General features: G+C 35.3%; 1 protein-coding gene across 1 annotated transcript in view; it reads right to left on the reverse strand.

Moving 5' to 3' along the window:
* NAV3 (neuron navigator 3) overlaps positions 1 to 27636 on the reverse strand; it is a 376755-nt gene that overhangs the window by 214489 nt on the left and 134630 nt on the right. The window contains 2 exon segments of the mRNA XM_073214824.1: positions 17372 to 17522; positions 20043 to 20115. Of these exon segments, the coding sequence (XP_073070925.1) occupies positions 17372 to 17522; positions 20043 to 20115 (224 nt within the window).

Raw genomic sequence — 27636 nt, forward strand, 5'->3', positions numbered from 1 at the left:
AGAGGCATAGGAAATAGAAGCAAATGGTTAATGAGAGAAGTTATAGTAGTGAACTAAGGAAATGAAAAAGAGGGAGGAATCCAGGAAACCTCCTGGGCCTCTGGCTTGAGTGGGAATGTATTGTTACATAGAAGCAGGGAAGGAAAAGGTGATTGAACATTCCTGGTATAGTGTGTGAAGAGAAACCAAGACTACACTACTAAGCTATGTGACCAGCCAATGCTGAACAAAGTAACCGGAAGTGCTGGAAGATGGATGTTCAGCGCTGAGTAAACCCACCTTCATGGGAGAACTAAAGATTACTTTATGATCTTATTATAATGGTTCTCTTATAAAATATATAAACACTTTAGATGTTCAATAAATGAATAAATAAGAAATTGACTTCACAACCCAAGGTTTTTAAAATGGCAAATAGACATAGATATTGTGAAATTTAATTTAGTTTTGTGTTCCATTTATTCTAGTAAGCATATATTTATTGAGGTAATGAACCAATTATGAACCATTAGAAAGGCTCTTACTGACCTCCTACATGTACTGGCACTCTGTTAGAAAGATTAAAATTTGAAAAAATAAGATTTATGTATGCAGGACTTACTGTTGTGATCTGAGAAGTACAATCTTAAAATCACACATACTAATTCAAAACCCTTCCTAAAACATAAAATTTAATATTTAATAGAAACTGAATTTATGTCAAACATGGAAGGAGTAAACTAAAAAATATTAGGCAAGTATGTAAAAAGAGGTACATTAAAACATTTATTTTCCATGACTTATTAAACTGAAATGCCAGTAGTAAAGATCTAGTATATTGGTTAATAGCACAGAATCTGGAGTCAGACAGCTTTTTCCTGAACTCCAGCTTATCCATTCTCCCTGTTTCCTCATCTGCTAAATGGGGGTGATACCTTTATGTACCTCAAGGTTTTTATGATGGTTAAATTGTAAATCACTTATAAGAGTGTTTGGTACAAGTAAGTGCTGTAACAGCTGGAAAGAAACCTCAGTGGGATTCAGATGTGCATGTATGAGTGCCCAGAGGCACTGACCCCCAACGGGAGACTGTACACATGCTGGCGAGTTTAGTGCACCACCATGTCCTCTGTCCCTGAGCTCCTATAGTCGCCCTGCTCTCCTGCGCTTGGTGGTCTTCCCGACACTTGCCCTTTGGTTCTCACCTGGCACTTCCAGTGTTACTATGTTCTTAGTCCCAAACCCAAAGGATGGACCTCTCAGTCCAGTGCCTGAGCTTTGTGACAGTGGCTCTCAGTCTCCAGGTGTATAACATTTTGGGACCATGATTTTACTGAAAGCAAGCACAACTCAGTCTTACTATCTCTCAAACCTCATTCTTCTTATTTCCTGAACCCAACAACGTAGATCCCTATAGGTACCCATCCCACAGGGAATCATCAGAAATAGGTCCAACAGGGCATCCAAGAACCACCATTCCTAAAACAACATGCACAGAGTGAGCCCTCCAGAACCTGTAATTTTCAACACTGTACATAATCCAAAAGGTGTCTTAAATACAGAATTTATTAAATGTTTTATTTTGTGATGTGATTAGATGAACATAGTTTTTGACATGCTGATAAGATACAGTATATTTACTTTAATATTTCAACCAGAGTTTCATATTAGATTTGGAATCCAGATTTCACAAATAATTTGAAAAATAAAGATAAAATGTCTCAGAAAATGGGCCATTCCTTAACAGCAAAGAAACCAATTTACCTTGGGAGGGTAGCAAACAAGATACTCCAACGCTAAATATATTGAAAAAACCCACAAAAGGAACATTCTCAGAGTTTTATTCTGAGCCTCCCTCTTCCCCTCCCTTTATACTCTTTTCCTGAGAAATCTCTTCCTTTCTTTGTTTCAATCAGTAAAACACGGTTAAGCCCACGGTCCCAGGTCCACAGCATTGATGCAGGACTCTCTCGGGCTCAAGTCATGCACGAGACACCCCTGCCTACAAGGTGCACGGAGAAAGCAAGTTCATGTAGGCAGGAGCTGAACATATTTCTCTCAACTTCTTTTTCATCTTTTTCCACTATTGCATAATTATTTTGTTCTTATTGAAATACATCACTATCCAATGAGTTTTTTAAAAAAAGTAAAAGAAACGTGATGATTCACCTTTGCCCTTACCTCCAAACATCCCCAAATCCATATTTCTAGCAAGACCCTCATGTCTGTTAACATGAAACTGTTCGCTCTTGGGCCACTACAGCTACAGTATCCCTCCCACTCCCTTCCCCAAAGCACATATTCTTTTTTCTACCCTGTCATCAAGTTCGTATTCCTAAATTATAAATGGCATCATTTTTCCTCTGCTAAAAAAAAACTTCAAAACAATTTTCCTTTACACTCAGACCGTAAGTCCTAGTTCCTAGACACAGCTTCCACAGCCTTCATAAACTGACCTCTGCCTGTTTCCTGTCTTACTCTCATCATACCCTGTGGCAATTTAAACACAGAGCTATAATAAATTCATTTGTGCTCCTTTTATTAAGAGGTGGTGAGACCCACGTCTCATCCACTTCATTTTGAATCTGGGTGGGCTTGTCACTCCTTCAACCCAGTAAGTCGCCGTGCACGGAGCACCACATCCCTGAGATGTCCATGACAGAAGCCCAGGCAGCAGCCGCTGCTCCAATCCAGCCACGGACACGTGAGTGAAGCGGTCACCCTGGGAGTGGGCGCTCCGGCCACACATGTTTTGCCTCCCAGCCTGTGATGCCCCAGTCGCTCCAGACTTCGCTGACACAGTGGAGCAGAAACAAGCCGTCTCCACTGTGCTCTGATTCCTAGGCTCACAAAATCTGTGAGGATAATGAAATAGTTATTGTTTTGTAGCACTATATTTGGAGTGTTTTTTTTAAAGCAGTAGTAGATATCCTGAACACAGTGACTTGCTATGTTCGGATTCCTGAATGTGAACGGCATTTCCTGCATGAGCGCTGTCATACAGGATCTTTCTCTCACCGTGGTCACCGGGGAATGTGTAAGCCGTTAGGTTAGGTAGCACACCTTACTGAACTGTTTAAATATCCAGGTCGTCTACGAGATCATGCGCAATTTAAAAGGTAAAAGCATCATCATATCTAAGTCACACATCTAGCATAATTCTAGGCACATAGTGGGGACTGAATCTTTATTTGTTGAAAGGTCACATTTGAATTTCCAAATAACCAATGAAAAAGCGCACAGCATTCTTATGTAATAAATGAAGGCTCTAGGAACAATATCATCCTTCATTAAAACATTACATTTCATTTCCACAAGGTATTCATTGACTATGCTCATCTGCAGTGACTGATTTGTGAAAATATAAAAATGAGGCACAAAACAGTAATTCTTAAAATGTATGTACAAATAAATCGAATTAACTATGTTTAGTAGAGCAAGTTGCAACATAAGGACATGTTTTCATGTTATGAAAGTTTTCATACCTCCTCATCTCCATTAAGATATTTTAGAGAAAAGTATTTTAGAATCACCCTTTATTCCTCCGTTGTCTGTTTACCTTCAATCTTGGAGTCACACAAACATATATGGTGAGTAGAAATCCCTACGCAGGCAGACACTTAGCACTCTTGATTCCCAAAGAAGAAATGCATGCTTCATCAAAACATCCCATGCGCCCTTTTAACAGCACTATTCCCAAGGAACCAAAGAGGCAAACACGGAAATCACAAAATATGAGGTATGACATTCTTTGGGCAATTTTTATCTCCCCATTGTATGATACCCATTGTACCTCCCCATAAGATGATATTATGTTGGAAAGGCAGGAATTATTTCCTTGCAAACTCACTGAAAACAGCTTGAGAGAAAATTAAGAATAAGTTACCCAAGATATATTACTATTAGGTACATGGGAAGAAATTCTTTAAGTATTTTTTAGACAAAATAACAAACTCTTCAGATAGTAATCACACTTAGAAGATGTTTTATGACTGAGATAGATTGAAATACATCTCCTTATATACCCTATGATTGCTAAGGATAGAAATAAAACCATATATTCAGAATTAAGATTTAAAGAATTCACTAAACCTAATTCTTCCTTAACATATTTTCCCTTCTGTAGAATCCTTGTACAATGTTATAAAATGGTAACTGACAAACTAAAAGCTCGAAGAAAGAAGGAAATGTTCAGCCACTTCTGCAAAAATACCTTTTGTACCTCAAAACTGTATGCGTTCTTTCAAAAATATTTAAGACATTTTGCAACAGCTATACTCATGTGAGAGTATGTGATAAAAATACTTTGTTCTATACTTAAATTTTGCTTAGACTTCCCTGCAAACGTTATTGCCTAATCCATAAATGAGTTAAAAACTGAGCTTTCATCCACACATGTTTCTTATTAGTAGCTGGATGGTTGAAATACCATCCTGATTGTCTGTGCGACAGGTTACTGTGATAACATATCCTATTAGTGAACTATGGTATGTAAACATATTATAACCTCTGTCTTAACTTAGATTTCAACTGACAGTTAATAAGGCCACCTGCATAGTCTGCTTTTGTGGGGTCTCAAAACAGTAAAATGAGAGAGGGATTTGCCCACGTTAGTTAGGTATTACTGAATCAAAGTCTCTGCTCTTTTAGGAATGAAGAGCTTCAAGATAAAGGAGAACTCAGGAAACCAGGCTCATATTTCTCTCACAATATTACCATAAATTAGATTTCCCACAATGCTGTTACTTATACATCGCTCAAAACAGTAAGTTGCTCCAAGGATCTTTCTATACTCACAATTTTCAGTGTGGACTAATATTATATCACAATACATCAGTGCTTAACTCCACAAGTTCTTTTAATACAAACACCTTGAAAAAATTGGATCCTGAATACCAGTAGACAAAGCTTCTTGTTAAGCTGAAGATTTAAACAAATTTTGGCAAAGACTACTAGATTAGTGAAAAGTCTGGACTGTTTAACACGTCCAAAGACTTAAAAAGTATTGTAGTTAGCACAAAATATGTTAACAAACTATATCTCAGTATACGTGTCCATGAAAATGACCTTTAATTATTATATTTAAAAATAATTATGTAAATGAATGTCTATAAAGTGTGAAAATCTATGAGAAAGTCTATTTTTAGAGTCGTTATAATTGGCCTACTCTTAATTTATTGCAAAATAAATGTAATCATCAATATAATCAATCTCATATTATTAAGAAGTGGCTGGGGTCTCAAAACATCTTGGATGGTGAATTTTGGTCTGGAGTTTGCCCCACAATCCTGCAGGGAGAGTACACTGATTTTGTTTATGTATCTTTTGAGACTGGGAGATCAAATCAGAAAGGAGGAATCAGTGGTGGTGATCAGAATTAGAAGCACAGGAAATAGAATATGAAGATGCAAATGTTGACAGTGTGCTTTATAATGAAGGACAATTGAACAATGGTGGAAGTCTCATTAGCAAGAAATCTCAGCTACAGAAATATTCTAGTCTCCTAAACTCAATTCTAAGCTCAATCACCCCCAGGTTATAAAATTTTTTTTACATAGATCTGATTACAGGATAAAAATTCAGTGGTCATATTGACAGGATATTATAGCTTTTGTGACAGTTTCATTTTTCCATCATAAGTCAATAAGTTGGAATTGAGAGATACATACAGTCTTTGGCAGAAAACAGATTGATATACAATATTTTTATATGGTATAAAATTGAAGGTACAGTAATCAAGTCTATATTATCAATGTTCTATTTGAGAAGAGTACCCCAAGAATACTAAAAATCAAATAGAAACACACAATTGCTAGTGCTTGGAAGACAATGTTCATAAAATGTATACACAGTATAAGAAAATGTCCTATGGTTTAAACTGTTAAAGAAATAAATCACAAATTAGTTATCTTGAGTCACAGCTCTATGATGATACACAAATCACATTTTTAATAGTTATAAAACCAAATTATGAAACAATGGCTCACCATTCTTTTTACCTAGATATTTATGTCAAAGAGCACAAGTATTAAATTAAATTATCTAAATTAGTAGTCAATCTAACACCTTAAAATATACATTGTATTCTCACAATTCCATTGGAAACAGTATAATTATATTTTCATTTTCTACCTGGAAAAAATTAAGCTCAGTTCATTTATTTTTATTTTGTTAAAGAAAAAAATAAAGTTATCAGAACCAAGAATGATTCTGTCCATGCCGTCTGAGCCTCAAGCTTCCATATTATTCCCTTTTCCCTAATGGGATGATATTTACATGCTGATGAAGGAATAATTAAGATTTAAATTCACAACATTAAGGATAACAGGTGAGCACAGGGGCCATCAATGGACAAGGGGCTTCAACAGATTTTGGAGAACTGAAAATGAATGGAGCAGTGGTAATGGAGAACGCATCATCAAGGAAGCTCCATCTTAGTATACACAGGGAGGGAGGATTCAGTCTGTAAGGGTAAGGGGGCATTTGGACAAGGGAACTACAGATCAAAGGGAAGGGCTATAAAAAGAGGGAGATTAAGCAAAGATGCATGTCTGTCACTATTGATGAGCACTCCATGACCAGACATAAACAAATTAATAGCCTTCCAAACAAACCAGAAGCAACTTTAAATGAATAATCCCAGGAAAAAAGATGCAGGTTTACAGGGGTCCCACAGTTTGTCTGGACTAATCCCTCTAAAGCACCATTAAATGAGTCCTGGACCATTTTTACAGCTATCTACTACTTTATGCTTACATTCAAACAAATACCAACTTTCACCAGACATTCTAGGAAGGTCTTGAATAGGAAAGAATCGGAGTATATATCTTGATTCTGCAGAACATATTTATAATAAACATTATAAATGTGCTCCACTGGTTTTAAATTTTTGGACTCAACCTAAGAACTTGGAAGAGACATTTGTAAAAAATAGAACGTAAAGTCTGAACCTTAATTTTTTAAAAATATGCAGATAACAGAGGTTGGAAATTGTTAGCAGATGGGAGAGAATTGAGCAGAGTGCTAATATCCATTTTTACAAAAAAGAAAGCCAAAACATTTTACCATATTTAAATATCTATTGATTTATGGTATAGAATATAGAGTATCTAGCAGGTATTCTACAGTTCATTGAGAAACAAAGCTGTGATAATATAAAGTCACAAAGTTGATCAATAAAAGAACTGAAAAGAGTACAATTGAACTCTGTTAGCAGCCCTCCTAGAAAGACCTGTCCATACAGTACTTACTACCTTTAATTTCTCCCTCCCATTTTCTATTGAACAGATTCCAATAAAGTTATTATAGCAATTACTCCCATAAAAGTCTCCAGCATGAAATCTATGGGCCAGATTTTGGTGTTCATCCTACTTTTGTGCAACATTTGATGAAGCTGAGGTCCTGCAGGTAAGTAGATAATGGGTAGAAAGACAAATTCTGTAAGCCAGATTGCCTGGACTCAGTCATAGGTTAGTCACCATGAAACTCTACGCAATTTAATTAGCTTTTCCATTTTCACTTTCTTTATCTGAAACTAGGATTAATAATCCTACCTATATCATATGGTTGTTGTGGGGATTAAAGAATGAATGTGCATGTGAAATAATGAGTTATAGGAAATATATATTTGGTCATTCAGAGGAGCAAAATATACTCAAATATTTGGTCTTCATCCACAGTTCCATAAGCCGTAAAGGTTAAATGGGTATCTTTTTATGCTAATGGGAGTCTTCTGGAACTCATGCAAAGAGAGGGGTTGGTTGCCAAGGTGACCAACCCTTTGAGGTGAGGGTGTGAACTCTCAACCCCCAGCACCTGGGAGGTGAGAGAACAGACAGGCTAGAGGTTGAATCAGCCAATGGCCAATGATTTAGTCAATCATGACTACGAATGAAACTCTTAGGTAGAAAGACGGACATGAGCAGCCAGGGAAAGGAAAGATAAGGTTCAAGGAAAAACTGCTCAGTTAGGGGGTCGGCCTTGAAAACAACAAAGACTTTGCAGGGAGATGACTTCCTTGCCAATCAGGACCAGAACAAACCATCCCAACCAGGTCTCAGTGAGGGTGCAACTGAACAAAACTCAGAACCACCCAGACCACCCCTCACCATAATCTCAGTACAATAAAATAGCTGTTTGCTTTTTGCTCCCCACCACCTTGGGCTTTTCTGTGTGCATTTTGGGAAAAGGCATGCACAGCAAGAGGAACGGGTATACAACTAGAACTGTCAATAAAATGACCTCACCCTGTCAATCAAAGAGGCACCTCCCCAACTAGGTCTATTTAGACCCTGCCCTAAAAGTTTGGTGCCTTTGTCTACCTTGACTCTGTGCCACTACTCCTTGGAGTGTATTCAAAAAACACTTTAACAATTTAAATAATCACTATTGTGTCTCTGCCTTTCAATTCTTTGTTTTAGTGGGGACAAGAACCAAGGAGAACAAACTCTTTCTGTAAAATACTTGGTGCTGCGACTTGGATTGCTACTCTTGTCATTAAGGTGTGCTAAATAAAAGCCTCTTGTGGCTTTAACTCTCTATCAGGTCTCACAACTGAATTCTTTCCTTCAAAAAGACAAGAACAGAGGAATTCCACAATCCACCACCCAGTAACAAAGCCCCATGGAGTTGCTCTCTCTCTCTCATCCTCTGTATCTCTCCCTCTTTCCATATCATCCAGTTTCTCTGGAAGGGAGAACTTCTATGCTTGATGAATTATACATCTTCCACACGCCATCAAGCCAGTCCCCAAGCTCCATGAGGAGAGAAACTCCTTTATTTGGGACCTCGCCCTGTGCATCTCTTCATTCGGCTAGTAGACTTGTATCCTTTACAATATCCTTCATTAAACCGGTAAACATGAATGTTTTCCTAAGTTTGTGAGCTGTTCTAGCAAATTAATAAAACCTAAGGGGGAGGAATCTCCAGTCTGTAGCTGATTTGTCAGAAGCACAGGTAACTGCCTGGGGCTTGTGACTGGCATCTGGAGTAGAGGGCAGTCTTGTAGGATGGAGCCCTTAACCTAAGGAATCTGTGCTGTCTCTGGACAGATAGCTTCAGGATTGACTTCTCAAACACTTTGCTGGTATTCAATAATTGTTTGGTTTTCTGCATGGGTAAACCCCCTCCCACCCACACACACAAATTGGAATTGGGTCTGGGAACCCAAAGGAGTCAGAACTAGTGGGATGTGTTGGAGAGGAGTGTGGATAAAGTATTAGAATGGCAATTGGAGCATAATACGAGTTACATATAAACTATCACAACTGAACTCTCCCTTCTTGAAGCACTTCCTTTACTTGCTTTCCAGGAACACAAGTTCTGATTTTCTTCCCACTCTACAGGCTGCCTTTTTTCATCCTGAACAAGGTCTTGCTATGACCTTGATCTCTCAACCTCAGGGGGCTCCTGACCCTAGTCCTCAGTCCTCTTCTCTTCATCTATACTTAAAATTTGGTGACTTTATCATACTGGTCCCATGGTTTTTATAATTTATATATGCTCATATCTCCAGAATTTTTGTCCATAGCCTACATCTGTCCCTTAAACTATAGTCTTGCATTTCCAATTGCCTCCTTGATATCTCCACCTAGACATACCTAGTAGACATTTCAAAATTGACAGGTGTAAGTAACTAAATTTTTCCATACCAAACCTGCTCTTCCCACATTCTTTTCCATTTCAGCAAATGGAAATATCATCTTCCAACAGAGGGTCTCCTCTCTGTTTACTAACTCCACTGCAAATTTGTCAGCTAATACTACTGTCAATAACTTCAAAATATATTTGGACTATTTCTTCCTCTCTTCACTTCCACTATAGTAGCCCAAGCTTCCCATTTCCCTTGGAGTAAAATCCAAAGTCCTTATAGTGGTGACAGGGTCATACTAGTGTCTCACTGCTCTTTCTCTGAATTATGTCTTCCTCTTCTTCTGCTTCCTGCCCTCTTTCCAGCCCAACTGGGATGCTTGGTTTTCTTGAGATAAACCAGACAGGCTCCTAACTCATAAGGTCTTAGGTCACCTTCGCCTTCTACTGCAAGAGAACCACAGAGCTAGTTCTCTCAGATGATATTGCTCAATATCATCTTAGTGAAGATGTCCTTAGAACCTATTTAATTTTGCAGAAATATGGCTCCTACACCCCTTATTTCCTCTTTTATGATTTATTTATCTCCACCATCAGCTGTTCAATTACTGCTACATATTTTAATTAATTTTTAACTTTCTGTCCTCCATTGCAGGAATGTAAGCTTCAAGAGGACAAGGATTCTTTAATCTCTTTGTCCTCTGCTATACCTCCAGTGCCTAGAAGAGTGCATGGAACATGAAAAGTTCACTGGATACATTAATGGTGGATGGTAGAGATGCGGAAGTGTTTGAATCAAAAGATAATGACCAAATTAATGAATAAAGCTAGTCATAAAAGTATTTTATTTAGTTACACAGAGCATATAGGAAATACTTAAAATAATGAAAGGGGTTACGTTACCTCTGTGTATTGAGACCAAACATGGGAAGGTCTTCTGAGCACTAGGCTGTTATTTTTAAGCATGATATAACTGAATTATTTTGATATATTTGATGAAAGTTAGAAGTGAAATTGACAGACTTGATCAGAGAAAGTGAGAAAGGAAGGAACAATGATGAGGTTGACTTAAAGTTTCCACTGTGGGTCAATATATTTTATTATATGTGTGATGTGATCTTTTAAAGGGGTGGAGGGGAAGTGAATGTAGCTGGTTTGAGTGTCTGATAAGCTAAGTGTTGTGCTAAGGAGGCACTTTATACATAATTTATTTCATGAGATTTTCTTAACACCCTTATGAGGAAGTTGTTACCATTGCAATATTAGAATTATGAACACTGATATTTCGATGGTTAAAATCACTTACCCAATGTCACACCACTAAGAATTGGTAGGCAGAATTCAAACCCATGTTTTCCTGACTCTAAAATCAAAATTATGTAGATGCTGCTTCATCTATAACAACAGAAGTACAAGTGGTTGTCATGATTTTTAAATGGTGGAATAAAAACAGAACATAAGTGCGTGTGTGTGTGTGTGCGCGCACACACACGCGTGCATGTACTTTTTTAATATTACTCTGTCTTGTTTTCCTGAATCAGTTGATTAAAGAATAATTTCTTTTCCTTCAATTATTTCTCTCTAGGAATGAAGAAATCCTGCTTTTAAAAGTAAAGATTCAAAAATATCCTTTGTGTGTTGTTTAATTGGTTCACTAACTTTTTTGAAGAGCACACTATAGGCCATAACACAGAGCTGAGTTAAGCAACTAATTGAAGCCAGGTTCATGAAGGCTTAAATTACCAGAGCCTTCCTGTCATCTTAAATTAAACTTCCTTATATACTTTGCAAGATTTATAACCCTAGGCTGAAAAGCTGTAAACCATCCCAGTTTCTGAGTGAATCTCCCAGAAGAAAATGATGTGCCCTGGAAAACAGGGAGGCAAGCGTCCCCAGTGGGAAGAGGATTCCAAGGGCAACTGGCATGCAGGGGTCCCAGGACCCCTGGGGGGATACTGCAGGGGACATAGTCACTCAAGGGGCATGCGCCCAGAGATTGTGCATCTTGAGCTCTAGGAGCAAGTTCACCTAAACTGTAAATGAACATTCTTTATCTTTTTCCTGCAAAACGAAAAGCAGAAGGGCAAATGATCATGTGTGGAGATCAAAGTCTCCCTATGTCTCCAAACAGCTCAGATATTTATCATCACTCCCTTTAACACTTCTATCATCTATGTGATTTCTTTCCTACCTCTACTTTCACAATTGCTCTTTTTCTTTTTTACATGCTTTAATTCTATAAAATGTAAAATATAAAATACTGTTCATGTGTTTCAATAATCACTATTTGAGAGTTGGTAAAATTCACCATTTAATAGTAGGATGGAAAGTCATTTAATAATTTGGACAAAATTGAAGTTAAAAGGCTTACATTTTGAGGTAAATTGCCTTTTTTTAGCTTTTAACAAATAAAAATCATCATCTTTTACATACTATCATCCTAATGTCACATGTATAACCAGATGAGTACATAAGAAAAATAAATTTTCATTTTATAATTCTTTTCACTACAATACTTTGTCAGATATTCTTGTGAAAATTATGTATTCGTGACAAGCACTCTCACTGTTGCCTGGTGTGATATGCTGAGCACTGTGTAAGGTTTTGGTTAAACTGAATTTTCTATTATCTTTCAGGTCACTAGAACTCTAATTGTCAAAATGCAACATATAGAAAAGTATGATTAGCAGAAATATCCTGATCCCTAAGACATATTTACTGGTTGAAATGAATTTTCTGAGTTTGAAAACTGATACGATTCATTTCTACCTTGTTTTCTGGAATTAGAAATATTTCCCCATCTCCTGGTTAATATCTATAGAAAATAACTAGGATTTCAACTCATAAAATATTTTTATCATTTTATGTTAAAATATTTCTCAGATTTCCCAGCTGGTTGGAGAGAGAGTTTTTAATCTACTTTTTTCAAAAGAAAAAGAAAAGCCATAAAATAGAAGGAACTGGTTTTATGTTTGTATTAAATACATGCAGGTAGGATGCTTAACATATGTTATATAGCAGGATGTTTAATCTTTACTTGTATAAAGTCCTTCCAAAGATCACCGACATAGAAAAAATCTATTTTTTGTATTAAATATACTAAATTCTTGAGAATTGATTAGTTAATTATTTATCATGCCAAATACAACCAAATATTTCCCTGTGACGGATTTACAAAACTTAAAATCTGAGTTTCACCTTTATTTTAATACAGATACTACAAGTGGATAATTCAAGTTACATGAGAAGAAGATTGGTGATCAAGACCATTTCCCTCACGTATCATTAAGTAAATCCACATAACCAAGGCCATCTGGGGACTAATTCAGAAGCATGTGGCTGTCAGTAGTATTCTTTCCCTTGTAACAATTTTGTTCACAATATAAGAGCAGTTTTTATATTATTTATTAAGTAAACAAATTAATAATCTGGACATCGTTAAGGCAGATTAGCTGTGGCATTATTATTTCTTACCAGTCTGTAATTAATTTTTTTAAAGCAGACTATGCTCTACTAGCTGCAAATCAGGTGCATCATTTTTTAATACTAGATCAGCATCTTATTTGGCTTGTTTAAGCAAAACAAGACTGAGAAGGAAGGAGTTATGAAGATAAATGGCCTTACACTATATGGAGCTTTCCATAGCCCAAGCATTTCACTCATCACCTATTTACTTTTTATGGTACCAATATGCTAAACTGTTGGTAATCTGCTCTCTTATCCCACAGAACCTAAATCATGTATTAGTAGGGAGCAGTAATGCACTGAGGTGGCAATACTGACAACAATGAATTAGCGAAAGGGAACACAATATCAATAATAAATAGACAAAATCAGTTAAGATAGAAGCCAATAGCTCCATGCATCTGAGTAATCTCTGTGGGCTCCACTATGTACCATCTTGCAATTGAAACAACATCATGACCACCCAAAAATCAAGAACAGGTTTAATTTTCTTAATTATATCAGTTTTACAAATATATATATAATTTTCATTTTAAATCACTTGCCATTTTAACTGTAAATCTTAGAATGTCTTCCTACTTAAAATTGGAAGCAGCTATAATACAAATTCATGAATTCTTACATTATCTTATTTCATAAATAATTGTTGAGCATCTACTATGTATAAGGCTCTGTGCTAATAACTTGGAATACAGCAGTAATTAAAATATAAAAATACTGCTGTCCCCACAGTGCTTACCTTTTAGAGTGAAGTAATAAAGAATATAATAAATAAGTAAATTGTAGGTTAGAGCTTATAAAAAAAGGAAGAATATGGCAAAGTACCATGGGGAGTAGAGACAGGCAGCCTACAGTGCCAAAAGGGTAGTTAAGGTTGCCTTCAACGAGAAGGCAACCCTCGAGCAGCTGACTTGGAGGTGAGAGATTTAGCCATGCAGCTCTCAGAGAAAGAGCACTCCAGGCCTGGGAATCAGTGGGAGCACACTCCTCAGGTGGGAGCAAGCCTGGGCTCTTTAAAATCACTGCAGACTCTGAGCAGGGGAGTGACATGTGCCAGGTGTATTTGGAGCTTTTTGTATGTACTGACCCAGTGAACCCTCAAAACAACTTAATAAGATCGGTGCCATTTTTTATTCTCTTCTAACAAGTAAAAACACTGAAGCACAGAGAGGTTGGGTAAGTTTCCCAAGGTCACACAATAGGAAGCGGTGGGACTGGCATCCAAGTGCAGGCAGTCTGATACTGGAGGCAAGCTATTGTAAACTAGAGCACTAGTTGCTACTTGAACAGGATGCACATACATGCACACTTGCACACACAGTGCATGCACGCTCACAGGTATGGGCATACACACACACACACCAATGCATACACAAGAGTGGACGAGGAGCTGAGAGACCAGCCGTGTCACCTACACTCTGTCCCTCTTGGTCCATGTCATATTTTCTCTCTTATATACTTTAGTCATTAACCTTTAGATCAAAAAATCTGTTTAAATGAAAGATGTTCAAACTGATGGAAAACATTTGGAGCTATTTCAAAATAGCAAAACTAAATTAGGAATTCTTAGTATACAAAATAAATATTGTGGAAAAATATTTTTTGCAGTTTATTTTAAATAAACAAAGAAAACAAAACAAGAAACTTTCACTGAACTGAACAGTGTGCCTTAATATTTTTTTATCAGTATACAGAGAAAAATGTAAGAATACTTGCTAGCTAAACATGCAGAGTAATATAGCAACCAGTCTTTAAGCTAAATTTACTTGGAAAGAGCTTTGGAATCAATAGAAAGACTTCAACAATCATGATTTATAACTCACATCTCAAGCAAAGGAAGACAAATGTGTCACCAGGTTGTTTTGTTTCTGTTTTTGCATTATCTCAGTTCTACTATACATTCCTTTCCTATGTATGTTATCACTATAGGCTTTTGAAATGCTTAAATACACTGTTGTATGCAAGTTCACATTAAATCCTAATTTATAGACTGTTTTACTATACTAAATATCTATAAATGCAAATAAGTATTAACATCTGAGAGAGGACATTCTCCAAAACATACAATAACTTCCATTAAAATTGAGGCTATGAGTTCCTCTATATCAGAGTCCCAAGTATTACATTTACTACAGCAAGTACTCTGAATTTATTAAATTGTCAATACAAAAGCAATTAGATCCACTTTATCAGAAGAAAAGTTATGTAGACATATACCTCAGTCTTAAAGGACACTGGTGAAAAAAATACTCTTCATAAACTTTCAATGAAAAAGAAATATGACAACTCTTCCCAAAATGGTATACAATCACCAGGCCTACTATATAGGGCTTTTTATTTTAAAATGTAATACAGTTTCATAACAGCCATGCATATCCAAAAAGAAAAAAAAATACTCCCCGAAAGGGTCATAACTACCAAGAAATTCTGGGCAAGAGCCTCAGTGAGGAAAAGCAGAGACGAACAACAATGCCTATCACTTCCAGAGCGAACGTGCTTGGCACAACACCACTTTACTTCTGTATTTTTTCAGCTACTATTCTTGCTTAAACCAAACTCTAGGAAATATTGTTTCTGGCAGTTTTCAAAATCTAGATCTCTTTCTCCAACTTCTCAAAAAAAATAAAAAAGAAGACATAAATAAAAGATATTTCTTTTTTGTCCTCTATCCTTAAAGAAACCCAAAGAACTCAGACTGTAGAGAATTTTGTTTTTACTTTGACTCCTGCACAATTTCACTTGGCATCACAAGAAGACAAGAGTAGCTTCAAGAACAGAAGAATACTGCATTATTGGGTAAGGAAAAATACCTCTTTTTGCTTCTTGAATGATATAGTGTACTTTATAAATTTTTGGTAAAATGTGACTTTTCTTTATTGATTTAATAATAATTAGTAAAATCTGCCAAAGAGAATAGTTTATATGAAAGAAAGAAATATTGCCTAATAGGGAGTGAGAACTGGTTAACTGATGCAAGAGAAGATTTATGAACTATTGAACAGTCAGCAATAAGTAAGGAGATGGGCAGTTTGTGAATGTGTTTTGGAAATTTAACTTTTGAGTCAATGCTAACTATTAAAAACAAACTCAAGGTGAACTGAGTATTATTAGGTTTCAGGCTTGGCTTGTAAAATGGAAAAAGTTAAATATATTCATATGCTTAATATGTGTATATATTTTTAAGATGATGAAGAGTATTTTCATTTTGGACATTCTCCCTCCTTAAGAAAAACAGTCATAGCTAACTATGTATGTAGGAAACTACCTGCTACCTTGGTCATCGATGAGGAACAAATGAGCAGTTTGCATGAAATTTGTTAACTTAATTTCATTCTGTGATCACTGTTCGACACACCAAGTTGGCTAGGTTTATTCAGTCCCACCTACTCAGTCAAACACTCATCTATGTGTTGCTGTTTAAGTATTTTGTGGATGTGGTTGAAGTCCATAGTGGTTAACTTTAACGAATAGAGATTATCCTAGATAACCTGGGTGTTCGCTACTTGCAAGATCTTAAAAGCAGAACTGAGGCTTCTTTGGGAGCAGAAATTCCACCTGTGCATAGCAGCTCTGGCTCATGCCATTTCAGCCCATCCTTCCTGCCGGGCTGTGCTCGGGATCTGAGACTTGCTTAGACAGATTCCACAATCATACAAATCAATTCTCTACGATAAGTGTCTAAATATGTATCTTGTACTTGTTCTGCTCCTCCAGTTAAACTCTGGCTCGTAATAATCTCCAACTGGAGAGAAGTTAGCAGGAGAAGAGTGAAGGAAATCGCCCTGATTGGTCAGCCCCCTGCCCCGGGCTGCGTCTGCGGGCACAGAGAGACTCAAGTCAGACAAGCACATGCGAGTGTGCATGTAAATACACACACGCACCATCTCACATCAGAAACAGAATGTTTCCAACACTCAAACTCCTATTCTTAACAGACGTAAAATATTTGACAGATTTGATGATTCAATGAGTCAAAAGGTCCAACAAAAGATAAACTACACAACCAGAAACTAGGACTCAATAGCCCATTCTGAGTAACGAACTTTGCCATAAGAAATAACTATGCCATGTTACTTGTATGAAAGACATTTCACACACTTTGATAAAAACCACGTTGTCTTTAGATAACAAACATAAACATTTCACCTAAAAAATGATAAATGTTGCTCATCCAGCCAAAAGGAAAATGGTTTTACTTGCAAAACGTTATTCAAATAATCATGTCTTGTTGACACACCTACGTAAGTACGTTTCTCAAACTCACGCACAGTAATTGGTTACAAACCAGTTGCGTGTAGGGTAACTGACCTTAAGTACGTCCTCTGCCACACTTCCTTACCTGGACTGCATGTCTTGCTGGGTTTTGGCCTGACCGGCTTCGGGGCCCCGCTGCTGAAGGTCCACCAGGGACTGGTAATACTGCTGCTGTTTGTAGCGAGACAAACTGAAAAACAGCCCTAGAATGGCTTTTAGGTTTCCATTTCTTATTTCTGTATCAAAGGGAAAACATAAGAACAGTATCATATGAAATGAATTTGGCTTTTATTTGTGTATTTATTTTTACAGATGAAATTCTAGATGCCAATCTCTTAAGACTCAATCTACAAAGATAGAAATGCAACTTGATTCTCTCAGTCACATATTCAAGCAAGTTTGAATCTCTGAAACATGCGAACAGCTCCAAATGGCTTGAGATTAAGGGTGAGAGCGAGGGGCAGAGAACAAAGCTCCCTCCAGTGATGCTCTGTGCTGACCCTGAACCATGACTGTCTATAGAGTTAGTTTCTTCCTGGAAATGGGTGGGCTCTCTGTCTTGTGTGAGCCATTTGATGTAGCCCTCAGCATCCCTCACTGATACACACAGCAGTTAGTAAGAGTGGCCGCTCTGAGCTGGAAAAAGAAAGCCACTTAATGTTGGTTGTCGCGCATTATAAATACTGATGGTGTGGGTGCACCTCAGAACAACTGGGTTGACAGCAGTCATCATTCCTTCTGAATCACCCACCCACCACTTATTGAAATATATATTTGTGTGTGTCTGTATGTGTGTGTACATACCCGTGTGTGTATTCTCCAAATAGCCAACTACATCACAGATTATCAGTGTTTAAATGCTTGGATTCTTTTATTTTTAATTCATGGTACATATTAATAAATAATAAAGATCAGTATACTCATGACTTTAGGTAACATAACTGAATCAATGAAAATGGAAATACTGGTTCTAACACATGGGCTTTCTATGCAAATTTTTCTAATATTGAACAAAAAACAAGTGCATTAAAGTAAGCTACAATCTGAACTTGTCCTTTCCTCTTGTAGTTATAATTTAAAAATTAGGAAAAGAGAAGAAAAACTTGCAATAAGGTTATGCAACTGGTAACCAAATTTTAAATCAAACTTGCTATTGGCAATAAAATATGTCCTTCTCAGAAGTTAAGGTTTTATGCTTCCTCTTTGGAGTTTAGGAACATTCATTTCTTAATTAATTAGATTTCTTTAGAGATCAAGAAATCTAATGATCACACAAACCATGAAGTGGAATTATTCATATAAAATGAGGTTCTGAGTTGTTCTTTTCTTCCCCACAAACCGTCCTCAGTTGTCATAATATAGAAGAGTAGGCTTGATCAATAGTTTACCATGAGAAAGTATTGATTTTCTCCTGTAAACCTGAATGATCTTATTTAGGGGTTTTAGTTTTTTTCCTGTTTTACTACTATGCATGTTTAATTAACTTAAAGTATAATTTTGAGCATTTATATACTTTCATAAAGACCAGTAGGTTTAAGTTAATAAAGGATATCATATGAGAAGGAATATATACAAAAATGAACTGATGTAATTTCAAGCCTGTTTTTAAACACTTAAAAAGTAAAATATTATCTTGGGGAATTTTATCAAATTTTATTCTAATTAACAGAACAACCAGTTAGGTTTGAATGTAAGCTTTTAGGCCATTAAGTGTGCAATATAACATAATACATCATAGCATACAAATAAAAAGAATAAAATTAATTAAAAACTTAAAACTATAGAAGAAAATTGGGAAAAGACAGTAATTTTACTAAATGTCCATTATATTTCAGAAGTCACACAATTCCTCTCTTAATCTGAGCAAAATTTTAAAAACTTAGAATTGTATGCTATTTCTAGTATCTGTGGGAAAGCTCTTCAGAGTAAATTAATTATAGTAGAAACATTAACCAATCTAAATTCTCAAAGTGTTTAGTGGTATCTAATAGAAAATTTATATATAGAGAGACAGGTTCTAATTACATATATCTATTCTAATTAAAATAGTTGCTGATATAGGTCTCAAAGGACTTGTTATCTCATAACCTTAGCTATAGGGAAGTTTTTGTTAATGGTACTTGAAAAGTGTCCCTGAAAATGTATGTGCAAGAAAAAGATTCAGAAAGAAAAAATGACAGAACTAGTTAAGCCTTTTTCCACTTTTCTATGTTTCAATTTTAGTTATCTTTTAAGCCTTTAATGATTTTAAAACCTTTATATGTAATAGCTGTTAAATATGGCTAGTGCTAATTATATAAGAACTAAGATGATTTGTTTAAACATAGCAAATATTTGGAATACCACATAGTTGATTGAATTATAGGAGTGTTATTAATCAAATAACATTTGAACATTAATTATACTATTTTCAACAGTATTTAGGTACATCTATTAACTAACATGATCTATCTATCTATCCATCCCTCTCTTTAAACCCTTAAACATACTACACACTGGTAATAACATAAAGATGCCTTATTAATCAGTGCCCCTCCCATATACTCAGTCATAAAAAAAGCAGCTTTGGCAAAAATTTGGAACATATCTATATAATTACAGCATATATTAATAACCATGCATCTATTCTTTTGGAAGCTTTACTGGCTTCCTTTATAGTATTAAAGAACTATGTACTCCACCTTATATTTCTTGCATTATGAACATTTTTTTTTACAAACTTAAGTGCCATTTGTAACAACTTTTTTTTTTCTTACCTTCAGCAGATAAACCTTGAACATTTACTCCTCTGGCTGCTAGAAAACTAAGGCAGACATCAACATTTTCAATCTGTAACATGAAAAGCAGTGAAAAGGCATCTTAGAAGGTTATTTTCAAATAAATAAGAGTAATAATGAAACCAGAGAGAAAGATAAAGAAAGAATGAATACTTTACATTCATTTCATACTAGAGATCTTTTCCAGAGTTTAACTAGAATTATTTCAGCTAATTGCAGAGTGAATATAAAGCTTGCATTGTACAGTTTGGTCCTTACAAACAATTCATAAAGGCCTAATCAAGAATGGCATTCTTACAGATTAGCAACCCACCTACTTAACATAAAACTGGATTCCGTGCTCCACAAATGAGTCTCAGCGAAAGCGTCCATAAAGGAAGAGACTGTTGCTTGTCTGAGTCTTAAAATGTTAGGATGGGATAATTGAGATTTGACCAGTAATATTTGGTAAGTATGCCAAAAGATAAATAAAATGGACAAAAGGCTGATACAGCATGAAAGAAATGATCCCTATTTTCATCTTAAACCGTAGCAAGTCTTTATTTTAAAAACTGCATTTGTATTTCTACAGTTGAATAATCTCTGAGTAAAAGTAGGTATTGCCTTTATAATTTAAAAGAGTGATGCCATGGCTTTTAAATAGTTAGTTTCAATATGATAACCAGCTTGTAACCATTTAGAGTGATAGGCAAAAATACCAAATGACTAATTTATGTTAATTCAGTATTGTTCATGATGCTTACAGCAAAGCTAAACAGCTAAGACCTTTTTATAAGAGTGTAAGAAACTAGAAAGTCCTAGTTCCTTATGAGTCATATCTCTGACTTTTCTGATATTTCATAAATCTTGAAATTCTAAAGTAAATAGGAGATTTAAAGTTAATACTTGGCAAGGTACTATTTTCTGTCTTACTACATTCCCATCAAAAGCTATGCATAAGGCCATTCAAAGTTCTACCAATGTCGTCTCTAGTTTCACTTCATAGTAAGGTCAAAATGTCTCTCAAGGAAAATAAAAGAAAAAGAGGGATTCAAGAATCTGTCCTTATGAAATGGACAACTATTTACATTCCTTTTTAAATGTACAAAATTAAATTTAAGTAAAAATATTCAGTGAAATGTTCTTTGCCTAAAAATCATTGCAGCCATGGCATACGCATTTCCTTTGAGGAAAAATGATTTTTATCTTGATTCATTTCAAAGTAAGTTTTACTGAAGTGATTCTAACTGAAAAAATGATCGAGTTGAAGACCGAATGCAGCATGGCCCAATAGATCTTTTTGCTTTGCCTATCAGCACCTGAACATCCAATAAGGCTCTGTTACTGAGTATAGTTCAGTCTTTCCTTTCTTCACATTTTGCTTTGCTACTAGAAAATAAGATTATAAAGGAAAAAGGAGGAGGAAAGAAAAGAAATGAGCAAGTTGGATATTCTACTGCACCCCTCCAAAGTGTTCCTTTAAGCTTTCTTTTTCAGGACCACTAGAAATAAATAAAAGGAACATGCCAAGTAATTATCATGGCATTAAGACAAAGAATTGAATGTTTTTAAATGTTTTTCAGAATAGTACTGATGTAATTAATTTCTTGGCAATGACCTACCTTTTACAGAAAGTAAGATTTCTGGCCCAGACATATGTAATTTACTACAAAAATGTTAATGATTATTATTGCCTGAAGTTTAGTTACTTTTAGGATACATGATCAGACTAGTTCACTGAAAGACCCACAAAGGCTAACACATGAATCAGTAATTAAGTTGGTAAGATAGCTTTTTCGGTTATCATTTAAATAGCATGAAAAACAAACTGATGCCTAGCGTGAGTATTAGAGAAAAATGACTCTCTCTCTCTCCATATGAATCATAAATTAGAAAGAGAAAATAAAAGGACCCTAATGAAGGACAGAAAACAGATATTGAACATACACTCTACATTCTTTTTGTGTCTGTTTATCTGGAGCATTCAGCCTTTTGTAATATTCCCTTACAGTCATACATCAAGAGCATCAGCAACTGGAGATATGAACAATTCAATTCTCCATTATTAGTATGGTAGTTAAGTAATAGCAACATTGTAAGTATTTGAATATGTACATAATTTCCAATAAGACCATTAAAGGCTAGTTTATTAAAATTTATTTACTTATTCAATAATACATGCTTATTGGCCAAAATTAATTTTCCAACATTATAACAGCATAATAAACATAACTTAAGAAAATAATATCCTTTTCCTACTTAATTCCAAGTCCTTCTATAAATTCCATCATGGTTGTTGGTATTATGCTATACATTTTACACGGCAAAAAATTTATAATGAAAGAAAATGGCTTTGAGAAATGTTAAATGTCATTATATAATTAGCTTCATCATTGGAGGCATTCTTTAAAATAATTTGAGAAGTTCTTTTAACCACATAATATTTTGGTTAATTATTATTTTTATTTCAATAAATTCTAGAGATTAGTTTCTCATAATTCCTGCACCAAAAAAATAGTTTGTTCTTTAACATTTCCCAGTTAAATAGTCCTTTAAATACTGTTTCAGTTGCTTCTTTTTTTTTTTTTTTTTTTGTCATATTAAACCACAATTGTTCTTTGAGCTAAAAAACTCTAAATTTTTTGGTAATTACAAACAGGTGAAAGTGATTTTGTTATAATATTGATCCAGTTCATTGATGTCAGGTTCATTTTGTCTCAAATCTTTTTTGAATCAGATACCAAATAAACAATCAAAATTCAGATTGTACCTTAACACCTAATAATCTGGGTCAAATTTGAATTAGAGTAACTTCATGCACCTTAATAAACTATTTTCTAAAATGGTGACTTGTGAGTTACAGCTGTAGCAAGAAATACAATGACTAGCACAAACCAATGTACACTTGCGTGAGTAAATACAATGTGAACAAAAGATTGATGGAACGATGCTTTTTCTTATCAATCTCAAATCTCTGCAGTCCTTTTGTCCTCTGTTTAATCTGTTTTAAATATTTGTTAAAATCTGCTGGACAGATTTCAGGATCTATCAGCGGGTGGTAATCCACAATTTGAAAAACAGTGCCCAAGACCAGATGTGGCCACATCTACAACCAGATCTACTGCCTCGTTTTGGGGGGATAACTATATTCAATGGCTAATAAGAAAGTGGAAAACTGTCCTTAGAAGCAAGGTCCCTGCAAGGATTTAACTGCACCAGTCAGTCACTGAACACAAAAACAATATACAAAATATTGCTTATATAACCACACAGCTAATTCCTATGATAGACTTGCAAGTTGTGTTGTTCTATCTAATATCTGAAAAATATTTTTACCTCTTCTTTTTTGGCCCTTTTTAATTTATCCAGATACAAAATCATTTTGAAAAGGAAAGCAACTGAACTGATAATTGAGTCGACCTTTTTAAACAACCAGTGATTTGACCAAATTTAAACTATTTCCAAATTACTAGGTTATTTGACAAAGTGAGAGTCTTTTCTTGATCTCTCTCCCTCACTCCCTCCATTTGGTTTATGGGTATGTAGAGATGTCTGTTGAGTATTTATAGTTATGCTTATTTATTTATTCAGGTATATTTTATGAAGATATGGGTTTGTTGAGACTATAAGAGACTGGAAGACAGGAACTATGTTTTGTTGACTCACGTGGTTTCAGAAATGTAGATGGTGTTTGTGCTCAGTGTGAAGTTAGGGAAGAAAAGAGGAACAGAAGGAGGTGGCCAATCACTCCCTGTACTTACGGAAAAAAAGAAGTATAGGGGTAAAAAGGAGAGAGAGAGCAAGAACTAGAATGAGAGAGATCATTTGGTTCAGAGTCTACATGTTACATTCTGTTTGGGATCTTTTAAAATATTCTACTTCTCTGTGCCTAACCACAGACAGTAGGAATCAGAAATTCTGCAGGTTAGGGCAGCATTAATTTATTTTCAAATTTCACTTCAAACCAGTTAGGATGGCCACTACCCAACAGACAAGAAATAACAAATGCTGGTGAGGATGTGGTGAAACAGAAACTCTCCTACACTACTGATAGGAATGTAAATTGGTGCAACTGTTGTGGAAAGCAGTAGTTTCCTCAAAAAGCTAAAAACAGAAATACCATTTGACCCTGTAATTCCACTCTTAGGAATTTACCTGAAGGGAACAAAATCCCTGATTTGAAAAGATATATGCACTCATATGTTTATTACTACACTGTTTGCAATAGCTATGATGTGGAAGCAACCATCAGTAGATGAAAGGATAAAGAAGATGTGGTATATATACACAGTGGAATACTATTCAGCTATAAAAAGAGAAATCCTGCCATTTGCAACAACATGGATGGATGGGTATTATGTTCAGTGAAATAAGTCAGGTGGAGAAAGACAAATACCAAATGATTTCACTTATTTGTGGAGTATAAAAAGAAAGCAAAGCAGAAGGAACAAAATAGCAGTGAACTTATAGAAACTGAGAAGGGACCAATAGTTACCAAGGGGGGAGGGGTTGGCATGGTTGAGGGGGGAGGGTGAAGGGGATAAAGGGGCACAATAATTCACAATCACAACATAAGGTGGTCATGGGAATGGCAATACAGCATGGAGAATATAGTCAATAATTCTGTAATATCTTACTATATTGATAAATAGTAACTGCACTAGAGGGGGTGAGGATTTAATAACATGATAACTGTTGAACCACTGTGTTGTATATTTGAAACCAACAGAAGATTGTATATCAATGATACTTTAATTAAATTAAAAAAGAAGAAATGGCCAGAGAATTAGGAGAAATGCTGGGAGAAAATGGTGTCATAAAAGCTAAAGAGAGAAAAAGTAACAAAGATCCTCAGATTATCAACAAAAATCCAAACGAAAGAAACTTTAGAAATTGAAAAAAAAAAGAGGGTTTTCTATGTGATGCCCAACTTTTATGTGATCAGCAGAAGTGACCAATGAAAATGGAATTAGAATGGTGATGAACTTCAGAGGGTGAAGTCCAGGAAGGCCAACAAGGGGAACAGGCATGCTGAGAGAGCCTTTTGTACAGGTATATGCATATTTAAAAAATCAATCAGTTATATATATATATATGTAATATTGGAGTATTTTACACACTTATCATTTTTGTTTTACCTCAATTGCTATTAAAGTACTTTATACTCTTCTATATATGTTTTGCTTCAATTAAAAATAAAAAATAAAATGATAAACCCCTTGTTTTGTTGAGATTAAAGGCAGACTACGATAAAAGTACAGAAACTGTTGGGTGGCTGGTGTAAGTAAGTAAGTAAAGTGAATGATGACTGTGTTTCAGATAATGGTTATGGCAGGGAAGTAGTTGAGAACTGGTTAGAGTCTGGATATAATTGGAAGGAATCTAATGGGGAGACATGGCACTGAAGAGAGAGGAGTCCAAGAGTTCTGTGATACTATATAACTCATGTATTTTACATTTTATTCCTGTGTATTAAGATACAATTATATATATCCTTTTGTAACAGTGATACAAAGAAATCCATTGCCAGTTCTGTGGGCTCATTTCTCACCTAGCTCAGGTAACATGTAGCTCATGGACAGTCTCTCCAGGACTTTTACTTGTGTATGATTGTGTCATGCACAATTTCTCGGGTCCTTCTATTTGTGGCTTGCATTTTATTGGCATGGAGCACCTATGTTGCTTTTCTTTTTCCTGTTAGACTTAAACATGGCTAGGTAACTATAAAAATATTGATGGTATAATGAAAATAAATAAAAAGTTTCTAAATTCTGGATCCAGTCAATATTTTTTAAAGTTTCAAAACATATGTGCACATTGAGCCTTGAGACTTTTGGATTCTATGAAAATACTTAATGTTATCAAAATTGCCTAAACAAAAACACAATTTTGCTAGAATAAATATGAAAATTGCTGTGTGTGTTTACTGCTTTAATGTTTAAAGACATTAAACACGTTCAACAGAAGTAGGTTCATATTTTTAGAGCTGAGTAGTTTTTATCTGTGTGATTAATATTGGTATATTGGAGCAACTACCATTTCCTTGTGTTTATATTTCATAAAATCAAACCATTCATCTATTCATTTTTCAAATATTTATTAAACTTACTTTATGTTTGGAAGTTTATTTAGTGATATAGATACATACTTCAAGACATAGTCATTTGTCTCATTATTTTCTAAAGAGCATTGACTTATTTCTAATATTTTCTACAACTCCCATGAAAAATGGGAGCTTATTTTCAAAATAGAAATTTCTTTGATTGCCTAATTTCATAACTGTACATTTATCTTGACCTTTATGAACTTCTAAATATGAGCATGTCTATTACTACTAAATCACAAAATTGGCTTTCAAGTGAGGGAAAGAAGAGTTTTTGTTATTTTCATTTTTGAAAAACAACACAGTCATTAGTATATTTGTACATTCACATTTTTTAAAACTGAAGGTCAATATGTGTTCTTGACATTATTAAACATAGTTAGAGTGTGTATTAAAAATATTTGTATTTATTCATTTCAGTGTTGAATACACTATTCAAGAAAAATAGTGTTTTTAACTAAGATGGCTCTTGACTGAACTCATACATTTTAAGCTGCATGTTTTATGACATCCAGCCTTTCAGTGTTTTTACTACAAAACCAGTATAACCTGTTTTGGAAAGTTTAAACGGAGGCATCTTTCTCAATACTAACAGTTATAGTTTGTTCACCGGTTTCTTTCACTTTTACGTACCGATATTTACTGAAAATTGTATCTTGATACTAGATAGCTGGTTATAATTAATATCAATCTTATACTTTGTGATTAATGTAAACCATGGCAACAATACTTAACAATGAATGATTAATTCATTCAGGAACTACTGTTTATTATAAGCAAAAAGCTCTGCTAGATGGTGAAGGGATATAAAAATGAATTATAAGGGCTTTGCTTTTGTGAGCTTGTGAAACAGCTGAAGAGACAAAAAGGATTCCTACATCTCCATAACACAGGCATAATAACATGATGAATCCCCAAAAAGAAGCATAAACAGCACTATGACAGTGAAGAGGATGGACTTACTCATTTTCACTGCAGATCTGGGGAAGCTTCATAGAAGCATCATTTAGACTCAAAGGCTAAGTCTGATTCTGATAAGGCTGGACAGTGTCAGAAGGAGGGACAGGGAACAGAGCCACCAAGAGCAAAATGCTCCCGAGGATGCCTGAGAGTAGATCATGCCAGTCTGCTTTCTGCAATTATGTTTACAGAGCTGAATTGGGCCCAGTATTAAAAAGGTTTTGTTGCCTTTTGGATTTTAAAACCATTACAATATAAAAGGTTAAATAATTATAAACTGGTTAGTAAGCATAATACTTCAAAGGCAAGTTCTTTCTACAGTCACAGTGCATCCTGGTTAGGGCATGTCTGAAGTCCTAGACACTGCGGGAGTGAATCAGACACAGAGGCTGTCTAGAAGAGTATACGCCCAACTTAACCTTCATTATCTTGGGATGGTGGATTCTTTTGTGACTTGTGGAGAAAATGGAAGTTTCTATGGCCAGGATCCTCACCTGACAAACTACTTGATGATGTAATTGGCCTGCTGCT

This window comes from Manis javanica, chromosome 10 (assembly GCF_040802235.1).
Source record: "Manis javanica isolate MJ-LG chromosome 10, MJ_LKY, whole genome shotgun sequence".
NCBI lineage: Eukaryota > Metazoa > Chordata > Mammalia > Pholidota > Manidae > Manis > Manis javanica.